The sequence below is a fragment of the Ambystoma mexicanum genome, chromosome 7q, assembly GCF_040938575.1.
Source record: "Ambystoma mexicanum isolate Mex_15411 chromosome 7q, UKY_AmexF1_1, whole genome shotgun sequence".
Lineage (NCBI taxonomy): Eukaryota > Metazoa > Chordata > Amphibia > Caudata > Ambystomatidae > Ambystoma > Ambystoma mexicanum.
In genome coordinates, this window is record NC_090941.1 from 22,933,869 (window position 1) to 22,945,978 (window position 12,110).

The window sequence follows — 12,110 nt, forward strand, 5'->3', positions numbered from 1 at the left end:
TCCAACTTCCCCTATTTTTGTTATGTTAGCATGTGCTACACTTAGATGTCATCCTTAATTCTAGCTTCCGTCACTTCTAGACAGGGTTGTGAATGTTAGCATGTCCTACACTTGAATGAAACTGTGAGAGATGACAAATTCCAAACCTGGATGGAATAGCGAATGATAGCAGGCATCGCACCTTGACACAATTGCAAGGACAGCAATGCCAACTAAATAATGCACTAACAACTACAGCCCTCCGCATACACCTCTCAAACTCTAACAGACACAACCACAAGCCTACATACAGCAATCCGCAAAAACTTCACTACATTGCAACAACAAAACAAACCACACATATACTTGCACAACATCACACAAAGACTACAGACCATAAAACACCCCAAGCCTAGCCAACGGACCCACCGGGCTGAGGCTGCCAACAGCACATCACTGCTCTCTTGCACTTTTCCAGCTTATTCCCACTAACTAACCCACCCTCCTTTTCTCCCTTTTCAGAACCGCCAGAGCGCCCGGGGACCACTCTGGTGTGATAGCGCGCGGTACAAATATCCTTTAACATTAACATTAACATTATGAATAAAAGTCTTTACCAAGCAACATGTCACTCAGGTGTCTGACTCTTACTCCTACACCCTCACAGAAAGGAATAAGTGGGATGAGTTGCAAACAAGAGGGGGTGGCCTGGAGCTGAACTTCTGAACATCACAGCTAAGAACGAAGCGCAGGGCACTTCAAACCCTAGAGGCTGTAATTGACTCTTTGGTCACCACCAGGAAGGTGTATCTTAAAGAAAAGAAGGAAGGACTAAGGGCTACAGTCCTGAAAGGAAGCTGTGATTTATTTGCTTGCTCCTCCTTGATCACAGTCATCCCGAGCTCCTCAGTTTTCTTTTTTTTCCAAATTTGATTTTATTGGTTTATGCAAGAGAAAAAATTAAGTGACATACATTTGGTTTCAGCATCAAGTTAAAATCACTTTTCAAAACTGAGTCCATATCGTTCTCAGTTAATACTGTACCAACATCAATATCAAAATGACCCCTACCCCCCAAAACGAGTCGTCAGCACATTTGAAGCTTATTATCATGCAGGCTCATTTGTACAGTGTGGGGCAAACTTTCTGGTTTGTTCGACACATTCAACAATACAGAGAGTCTCAAAAGTTCTTAGCAGTGCATTTCTCAGAACACTGAGTTGCCATTATATAATTTTACTGAAGAATGTTACTGGTTCAGTCTACACCCATTGATACTTTCATGTGGGCTTCCTTGCAGGGTCAGGGGCGTACATATCAGTAAATTCATTCCACATTACCTTGTGTTGGGCTGACCTTTTGTGGAGGGAACCAGTGATTCGTTCAATCGTACATATATTTGATGCTACTCCGATCCACTATTTTTTAGAGGGGAGATGTTGTGCTTCCACCTGATCACCAGCCAGGCCTGTGCCGTAAGCAACAAGGGAGCCCCAATCCCGCCCACACTTAAGGCCTCGCCATCTCCTTCCTCCAGACCAAACAATACAAGGAGAGGTGTTATTTCTCTCGAAATTCCATCAATCTGCTTAATCCAGCCCCAGACTTCACTCCAGTACATCTGCACCCTAGGACATTCCCACCACATGTGCCAATAATTGGCTCTATTCCCACAGTAACGCCAGCACATCGGACTTGTCTGAAACATTTTGGATAGTCTGTAGGGGTCGTATTGCCACCTATGTAACAAGCATGTAATTTATACTGTGCAGCGATCGAAACCCTTGAGGGTGTTTTCCATATCTTCGCCCATGTGTGTTGATCAAATTCTCTTCCAAAATCTAATTCCCACCTGTGCTTGAGTTTCGAGATTGCCCTCGAGCCGGTTTCCAATAATGCACTGTACATGTGCGTTATCAGACCCTTAGTTTCAGCCACCGAGTCAAGGAGTTTCTTAAACTGTGTAAGTTCTCTTTGTATTTTTACCTTCCAGTCTTCTCTAGACAGTACAGCCCTGAGCCGCAAGTATAGGAAGACCGAGATCGGGTTCAATTGGAGTGCTTCCTCTAGTTCCGGGACTGTCAGGAATACCCCACCTCTCCACACCTGTCCGACCCTCTCCAGGCCTGCACCGAACCATGCTTGGTATCTGGAGTGGTCCGGAATCTCTTCGCGATTCCCTGGGACCATAAATGACTTAGGGGAGGGGGCCAGGTTGTGACCCCTATCATGTCCGACCCTTCCTTCCATATGTCCCATATAGTACCGAGTATGGGGTGGTCTCAGAGTCTTCGCAGAAGCTTCGGTCTTGGGACCCATAACCATTCTGAGACCGTGGCCGGGGCTAGATTATCATTGTCCAATTGAACCCACTGTAGTTCCCCAGTTTTCTATTGCTATAATAAATATCCTTGACCTCTGTCCTCGAGTAATCTGTTGATTCCTCATCCTGTGGCATATGGCGTCAGATGTGGGATTGCAGACCTTATCCTCTTGAAGGTTAACTGCGTGCTCCCATGGTAGTGTTTACAGGACTGTCTCACAGGATTAGACCACCACTATTTTATGTTGACTGCTTTGTGGGGAGAGTAGTAGGTGTGCAAGGCTGACTGCCTCCTTTAGCTCAAATCGTACCCCACACACACGTGGCTGTCTGACCGAGTTTGAAGTTCAGTCTATTAGGCTCTTCTTTTAAGGAAGAGCAGGATTCCTTCACTGACATAAATTAAAGTGAAGAGTACCTCCTGATGGTTGCATCAAGGTACATCAGGTGGGCGTGAGTGCTTCTGAATCCGCATCCTACCCTTCTCAAGTTGCTGGATACAGCCTTGGGAGGTGGGGGCAGGGGTCCCCTCCTTCTCTGCTTTGGTGGTGACAGGTGCCAGTGATCTAAGTTGCATCATGTGTGGATCAAATAGGGTGTCTTCTGTTTGCACATAAAATACCTTTTTGTGAATTGGAAATCCTCCTGATATCAGCCCTACCGGCAGGTCTGCTGCTTTTGCCTGGACTGTGTCGCTATTCTCAGAACTTCGCAGGATCTGGTCTTCTTTTTTTTCAGGGGTGTCCTTCACTGCTCCCTAAAGTTTGGGAGTTCCTCAGATGTCAGTTATTCAGCTTCTACCACTGCAGCATCAGACCTATGACCTATGAGCACTGCTCTTGAGTCATGGAAGTGGCCTTGTCCAGGTTTGCTTTGGGTTTAGTGGCACCCAAGCTATCAGAGAGCGCAGGTACAGGTTTACGTGTTTGTAGGAGGCACATTAACATTGTGGGATTATGGTATGGGCAGCCGTTTGTGACCTCAGTAATTTATAACCTATGATTTTCTTCTAGTACTATAATGGTCTTTCTGAGCTATCCCAAATCCCTTCCCCTCCATTGTGAGGTTAAGGGGGGAGGGGATGTTGACCCTCATTCCCGCAGAAGGAATCTAGCCTGTTTGTAGTGTTGTATTTTGTCATGCTTGGAACATTGGAACATGGTTGAGAAGGATCTTACTGTGGGTACCTCAACACGGTAGCCCTACATATTATCCCCACCAAAAATATCGCCGTACATATGGTCGTCTGTCTCACCGTAGTCGATATTTTGGGGGGGTAATTTGTGGGAGCGGGGGTTGCGGGGATGTCCCCCGCATATTTTAAAATAAAGTGGGGGTTGTGGGAGTGTCCCCAGCAGGGTCCATGGCTCAATATCGCTGAAAAAAGATGGCAATATTTTTGTATTGCAATATTTTGCGGGGATATTAACACATAGTACCCTCAACACATTCTGTGTGGGGGGATTAAGAGGGTGTCTGAATATGGGCACTTTTTTTACTATTGTTTCTTCCAGCTTTCAGAGCCTGCTTCTTTGGCCCACCATAGAGAAGGCTCCAGGGCCAGCAGACTGGAGGGCATGATTCCTTGTTGGGGATTTTTGAGAAACCGGTCTATGGGTAGAAGGTCTTCCGCAGGGGCGCTAGTTCAGGGCGTTTCTCTCCTATGTGAACTTTTTTCTCTTGACAGAGTCAGGGCTTAGAAGCCCGACCCTCCTTTCTTGCCTCTTTGAGGAGTGGCCGTCTGGGTGCTCAGATGTCACCCAAGGACCCTGGCAGCCTTTTTGTAGCCCTTTGTCTTTCCTTTTTGCACTGATTGGGCCGTTTCACACTCAGACCTCTGCTGGGCAATCGGTGGGTTATTCTCAGGTGGGGAAGGATTTTCTGGAAGACTCTTCCTGATCACTAGCTTGGGGAAAAGAGTTGCAGTTGTTACTCTTTTTTTGCTACAGGGAATACAGGGCCCGTCTTGCGCGGAATTCAGGGCTATTTCTAGGTGCTCCTCGAGTTGAAAGTTGGCCAAGTGTTGCTTCCTACCCTGGTCTTTGCCTCAGACATCTGTGGTTGTCTGTCAGTTCCTGGGGGTGGGGCTGTACAGGGCTGGGGCCCTTTGCTGACATGAAGTAGGCTTGATTATGTGTCTATCCATAGAGCCTGGCTGGAGCCCTCCCATATTGGTCTGTCTGAGGAATGCCCTTCACATCCCCCCCCCTTTATCTCTTTGGGGGGGGTTTCTTGTAGCTTTCCATAGAACAGTCACTGCACCCGCTGTTCAGGAGATCATTACTTTTCGGTTCTATTATATGCTGGTCCGATCTTTAGATTTTTTGTATGCTTCATAGAGTAAGTACTGGGACGAGAAAGAGAGGACACAGAGGTGTAATGCTCTGATAACATAATGGTAATCTTCAGTACGCCTAGTCATACTCTTCTTCTTCATAGTACTGAGGCCCCCCGCTACCTCCGCAGTGGTAAGCTCATCCTGTTCCCTTGGTATTGTCACGCAAATTATGGGATGGATCAGGCAGTTTACAACCTGGTCTACGCGGGGAGGGGCCAAAGAAAAAGGGGCATTTTTTGGAAAGGGATCTGGTGGAAGGGTGATGGCCTTCATAGAGTAAGTAAGCCCTGTGACGTGGAAGAGTAGGACTAGGCACAATGAAGATTACCGGTAAGTAATCAGAGTATTTTAGTTCTTGACACTGTGTTCATTGCACTGCGGTGCTCCTATACGATAATCATATAGGTGCCTGTTTGTATGTTTCAAAAACGTTAACATTGTTTTATTCCACTAGGTTTCCTCTTTTACTACCATCTCCACGGGCGAGCAATGCTGGATGTTCATGTTCATACCCTGCTTCTGGCAGCCGTGTTTGGGGGAGCCCTTTGCCTGTTCCTGGAAATCTTTCACCGTGGCAACATTGTGCTCGAACTGTTCCGTGCAAGCCTCTGCATTCTACAGGGAAGCTGGTTCTGGCAGGTAGGTTGGTGGCGGCTGGCATTTGTGGGCTCCCTTGCTTACTGATTTTGTAAGGCCTTCAATCCTCTGATTTCCCTTAGTGGTGGAAGATTCCAATGTATACACACAGATACTGCATCCTGCCACGACTAACTGGTAGTAGAATAGGAGTGCAACTATAATTTCCAATAGTTTATTTCAAACAAAGTCTCTAAAACATACATAATACAATGTCATTCATCCAGTAAAGAACAACATTCCACCTCGGGCCAACAAAACCGGAGAGGGCAAGCGGGTGCAAATTGCACAAAACCATTTTTGACATACTAGTACCTCAATTAAATGTATTTTCTTGAATTGATTATGTAATCATTGTAATAGCATACAGAACACATTCGCAAAACCCTTAGTAAGAATCCACATCCTCAATATTTCGAAATAAAATCTATTGTCAACTTTGAACACGCAAATTCATGGAAGTATACATAGGTTTCTTAGGCATTAAGCATAATCCTTCAGGTCTCTGTTGGTGAAAGCCAGAATGTAGAGAGCAACTTGTTATAAAGTTCTGTAACGTAGTTGACATTGATCAACAATACACATGGGACCTGATACAAGGAGGCTTTTTAGGGGCTGTTTACAAATTAGGTCAAAAATTATAATTAGGGAGATTTTTTTAAAATAAATGAAATGTGGCAGGCTGGCTATTCACCAGGATATATATATATGATTGGTTATTTAGAGGTTTCTAAGCGCGGATCAAGGGATCGAACCTGTGTTGTTTTGCTTCCAAGGCGAGCACGTTGCCCCTGAGCTATCCTCCCGAGCATGCTGTAGACTGTTCTCCAGAACAGCTTAAAAAATGGTTTGCTCATTGGAAGCTAAATAGAATCAAAATAAAAAGTTGACCTTGCTGAACTTGGGTCTTATCTGGGGTTTAAGGGGTTACCGCACACTTCTTTGATATTCTCATGGTCTCTTTCCATTTGGTTCTCTGTCTCAAGCTCAAGGGGGTTCCTGCACCCTTCCCTTGGCTTTCACAAGGGCGAGCCTCTTTCCGATTCTTTGCTCTAGACTGGAGTATGTTGGAAGGCTCTGTACAGTGGTGTTGCAGTGCATCTAGCGTTCAGATAAGGCCCAGAGCTGCAGAAGGTCTGGAGGCTGCCCTAAGGTCTTATGCGAGTGCTCTCTAGGCCTCTTAACGTCTACCTCTCCCTTAGAGTCCTGGTTCTCCAGTCATTTACTCCAGTCCCTCCCTTGCCATTGCTCTCTTGCTTCAAGTCCTGTTCCTGGGGGGCTCTGTACTGGACCACCTCCTTTCTCTCCCTTCGTTCAAAGCTGCTCCTGCCCCTCCTTGATACCTTGAAACCTCCTAGGTGTACCACTTGGTATTTTAGGAGCTACCCACCACCTCCTCACTGCTGTTCTGTACCAGCTCCACCTTCTCCTTCCAGATGATTCTCCACTCCTCCACCTCTTCTAATACTATTCCCCGAACTCCACATCTCTTCTTCATTCCCCTCTATTTTCTTGCCCACCTCTAATGGTCTGGCAACTGTTTGCAGTCCTCTGACCCTTTCTCCTGCCTGCTTTCTGGTCCTTTCTCCTGCCAGTCCTCTGGGCCTTTCTCCTGCCAGACCTCTGGATCTTTCTCGTGCTAGCCGTCTGGGCCTTTCTCTGCTAGCCCTTTGTGTCTTTCGCCTTCCAATCCTCTGGATCTTTCTCCTTGCAACCCTCTGGGCCTGTCTCTTTCCTTCCAGCCTTCTGGGTCTTTCTGCTCTCAGCCCTCTGGGCTTTTCCTGAAAGGCCCTTAGGTCTTTCTTTTCCCAGCCTTCTGGGATTCTTAATTCCCCAGCACCAGGGTTTGTTTTTCCCTTAGCCTCATGGGCCTCTCTTGCATCATCCTGTCTCTGCCTTACTCCTGCCTTCTGGGCCTCTCATCCAGCCTCCTTTCTCCTGGTCTCGCCATGCTGTGTGGGCTCTCCCCCAGTCGCCTTTCCCCTGCTCCAGCTCTATCGCTAGCTCCTTCTATTCACCTCTGCAGTCGGCTCAGAGTGATGTTTTCATCCTACCTCCCACCGCCTTCTGCCACAGAACCTTCTTATTATAGGGCTTTGGCCCTATCTTCCACCCTTTCCCGGTTGTTAGGGGCTTCAGCAGTAGTTTGAATGTGTTGCTGGTTATTGTCTTGTGGGAGCCATGGCAAGATCAGATGGAAATAGCTTTCTGGAGTGGTAGCAATGTATGACTGTGCAGTATGTGAGCATCTACACCTCGCCATCCCATCCAACACCCATTTGAGTGCACAGGTGCTTACTTATCTGGGGCAGGATGCTTAAATGCCTGGACATTTTGCAAAAGTGTCAAGCAATTTGGCACATTCATTTGCACACATTGAGAGGTGCGAAATCTCATCTTTGCACTAGTCACTGAAAATGTCTCTGCGCGTGTTGGTTGGTGCAAATGTTGTTGCAAAAATTCCCTTCCCTGGTGCAAGCCACAAGTACTGCGTGAGGTGTCGGGAAGGGTGGCAGTGAGTTGGAAGATAAGCGCAGGGAGGTGTTGCAGTTAGTGGCAGAGCAATGGGCACGCAAATGCCAGAGTTTTCAGGAGTGCCTGAGGATTGAATTCAGAAGTTTGGGATAACATGTATTTGGTTTCAGTGTGCTGTATATGGGGCCAGCGATAGAGGCTGGCGTTACTGGGTGAATAATGGCAAAGAACAGGTGATAAAGATTACAGCAGATGGGGATAGAAATGGAAATATTAACCAGTGCTACAAGCAAGTAACTCTGGAGAGATAGCGAGGGGAGAAGAAAAACCAGCGATGAGAGTTACAATAGTTAGCACGTAATTAACGATTGGGTTGCAATACATATTTCCACCCCGCTATCACCGCCAATGATTAAAAACTGGGAAACAGTGGTTTGTTTCCATATATAAATTATATTGCATATTCCACACATTTATTTAGTATATGATTTTTCATAAACTTCAAGGTGTGTCCAACTGAACAGCTGGATGCACTGACTGTGCCACGAAGGGATGATCTCGGGGAAAACCTTCTTGCTGGTTGCATATAGACGATTTATATTTATTTCACAATCCATTTGTTTCAGAAACTCCTCTTCCTTTCACATGTTGTACTTTTGGACATAAAGTTTATTTTTTAAAAGCATGTATTTAATAAATGTGTGAATCTTGCAATACAACTGATGAATGAAGCTTGTGATCTCGGGAAGAAGGGATGTGACCAAGCCGTTCAGGCTGGACTGTCCCTTTTATTTTGGGACTAAGCCTGATTTGCTTTTGTAATGGCTTGGCAGCTGACGAATGATGGTCTGGAGGGTGGCCCAGAGCAATGCCAGAGGTTAAGATTCATTCTAAACCTTCCAGCATCACCTCTTTGTTTTACTATCGTCACCCCGAGTGGGGTGGGTATGCCCAGATGTGGGTCCAGTGCCTGCTGGGGCTAGAGACCAAGACTACTCCTTACTGATGATGACCAATGTGGCTGAAACATGTCTGGGGAGGCTTGCAATCTCGTGCAGAAGGGATGTGTCCAAGCAGTTCGGGCTGGACGGCTCCTTTTGGGGAGGGACCAAGCCAGATTTTTTTATGGTCTTTCCCCTTATGTATTGGTTTGGCAGCTGAAGAATGATGGTCTGGAGGGTTGCCCAGAGAAATGCCAGAGGTTAGGATTAATTCAAAATGTTCCAGCCATCACCTCTTTTGTTTTGCTATCGTCACCCCGCGTGGGGTGGGTATGCCCAGACGTTGGTTGTGTCTGCTGGGCCTAGAGACCCAACCTACTCCTCACTGATGAGACTCAATGAGGCCGAAACATATCTGGAGATGCTTGTGGTCTTGTGCAGAAAGGATGTGTACTGCCCCTTTTAGGGTGGGACCATGCCTGATTTGCTTATGGTCATTCTTCTTTTGTAATGACTTGGCAGCTGAAGAATGATGGTCTGGAGGGCTGCCCAGAGCAAAGCCAGAGGTTAAGATTAATTCTAAACCTTCCAGCCATCACCTATTTTTATTTACTGGAGCGCTGCAAGCCGAAAACAGATGGTCCTTATAACAACAGATGAGGGACTCCATGCAGGGACACACAACGGCTGCTCCTGCCGCATGTGTGCTCATGCCTCGATCTCGCTGAGTTATGCCACGTGGAACACAAGTCACTAATGACACAATTAGTGATGCAGTTCTGGCACCAGGCATTGATAAAGACTATGTTCTTGATTTATTTTAACAAAATAGCACCTAGCAACTGTTTTCTTTTAAAATACATGTAGAGTGGACAAACATCATAAAATGAGAACCCCCGGCTGCTGTCCGATGGCCCGGGGGTTCCGCATGAAGAGCCTGCTTCACTGCCCGCTTCTCTTAGCACTGTGACATGGTTTTTTCTTTTAAATCTGCTTCACAAGGTGATTGTATGAATTTTTCAACCACAAGGACATATAAGGATTGGTTCCCTTGTGTGGTACCAAGCAGCTGTATTTGTGGCACATGGAAGTTGATTAGGGTCAAGGAACTGGCCAATCCTGCAGCAGCCTCTTCCTCTGTCATACCCACCCAGGACCTTTGCTCAGCCCTGGCTGCTCACTTCATCACTAAAAGCCAAGACATCCTTTCCTCCCTCTCTTCCACCCCACAGCGTACACCAACACCGGAGCCTCCCTTGGTCCTCCCCTCCTCTTACCCTCTCCTCTCTCTCACACACCACATCTGATGAGGCCACCAGGCAAGTCCAGTCTAAGAAGGCCCCATCCAAACAGATGGACCCCTTCCCCTCTACAACTCTTAAGGACAACATTGGGCCTCATTCCGAGGTTCGCGTTAAATTTCTGACTTTACCGGCATGGCGGAAATACCGTATCCGCGTTGGTAGCAGGGCGTAATCAGCACCATATTCCGACCTCGCGGGCACGAGCTTTCCGCCATGCCGGTAAACCCCCTAGCGCCATACCGGTAAAGGGCGCGTCAAACCCCTTACCGACAACAACCGAGACGTAACTAACACCATCGCCCTCCACGTAGTGCGTAAATTTCGGTGCCCGTAATTAACGATGACCGTAAATTACGGGCACCGGTAAAAACCGTAGACGGAAATTACGTCATCGAACAGGAACGGGAAGCATCATGGCGGGCATCTTTAAAATCACAATCCATTGCAATCCTCTCCATACAGGACTCGTGGGCATATTGTGATAGGCAAAATAGACTCCAGAGACCAGCATCATGCCAAAAGCATTAAAAAAGGGTGCTGCGCGCATCAGGAAGGAGAAATTCTCCCAGGATGAGCTCCAGGTACTCGTCGATACTCTGCATGAACATGCTGAGATTGTTTTCAGCAGCGACATGCGCAGGCCCACCATCCTCAGGAAGAAGGAGATATGGGAGCTGGTCTCGCAGAGGGTGAGCGCTGTCTGAAACACCCCCCACAGCACGACGCATTGCCGCAAACGCTGGGATGACCTCCGTCTGAGAGTGCGGGCATCCTCTCAGCAAACCGCAATCTGGTCCTAGAGACAGGAGGAGGCCCAGCCTCACCCATAAAAATGATGCCCTGGGAGGAAACATGTGCGGAGATGATGGGCACAGAAGCCATCGAAGGTGTCGGCGATATGGATTGCGGTGATCCTTCATCAGCTGACGCAGGTGAGTGCCATGAGTGTAAACAGTACATGCATCCCTAATGCAAGTCATCGCCAAGGGCTGGTCAAGCAGTCACATCATGTTTGGGTAAACCTCCCACCCCCTCCAATGATGCCGTAACAACTGGGACCCAGGATGATGTCAGGTGCAAGGCTGACACCCATATTGGGCATGCCACACAAAAAGCTGGTCAATGTCAGTCACCACAGTACTCCGCCAACATGAGTGACCCTGCCGACAGTATGCTTTTCCCATCCAAGCAAAGATCACAGTCCCACTCAGCACCCAAATGTCACCAAAACGCTGCTATCCCATCGTAATACCATTGTCTGGAAGTAATTCTGACCCCCAGATCATTGCTCATGCCGTCTCTCTCTTGCTCCCCAGAGGCACCGGTCATGAAAGTGAGGACCAGGAAGGCCCCCGGACAAGTACCTCCCGGGGCACAGGCAGGGGACAGCGCACACCTGCAAGCAGGAAGAAGGCACATGCCACACTACCTGCCCCAGCAACCCCCATGGAGGGTACACGACCCCCATCCGCGGCCCTGGACATGCCTGCAGTTCTGCGGGACACATGCCCCATGCTGCACCATGAGGAATCGAGTGCGTCAGGGGAGAATGCTGCCATGTGCATCCTCGATGTGCCAGGCAGAACATCACCAAACACCATTGACAATGTGGAGGAGCCCAATGACTATGTACAGAGCCCAGACACTCCCTCGTACAGCCAGGTTGCCCATAGCGACCCTGGGTCGAGTGACGGCCCAGGGCTCACAGGGCGAAGGGGATACACCTGTCTGTCATGAGCCCAATTCCCCTGCAGGAAGTCCTGAAAGTCCTGCAGGCACAACAACACGAAGCCTGCCGACCACATCGCCCACATCGGCTGCAGAAACAGTGCGCTGCCAGCACCTCACGGGCATGATAGAGGAGTTTCTCCGGGACAACCGGGAATCAGGGTTGGTGCTTCATAATGACCTTCAGGCTCTGGGCGAGATCATCAGTACCAGCACAAACTGCATCTGTGAGATGCTTGGCAGGATTGCTGATGCCCTGGAGGCAGCACCCCCCAGACCACAGCCCCAGCAGGAGGTGCCACCCTCCCAGAGCTCCTCTACGCAGACCAGCCCGGTCCGTAGGTCACTGCGCACGATGCGCCGGAATGGAAGGGATGCCCCAGGCT

The 12,110-nt window shown here is 48.2% G+C and overlaps 1 protein-coding gene across 1 annotated transcript in view; it reads left to right on the forward strand.

The window, feature by feature from the left end:
• The window catches only part of TMEM45A (transmembrane protein 45A), a 468,453-nt gene that overhangs the window by 285,479 nt on the left and 170,864 nt on the right, over positions 1 to 12,110 (forward strand). The window contains exon 5 of the mRNA XM_069639307.1: positions 5,095 to 5,279. Coding sequence (XP_069495408.1) covers positions 5,095 to 5,279 — 185 coding nt within the window. The remainder of the gene's footprint in view (positions 1 to 5,094; positions 5,280 to 12,110) is intronic.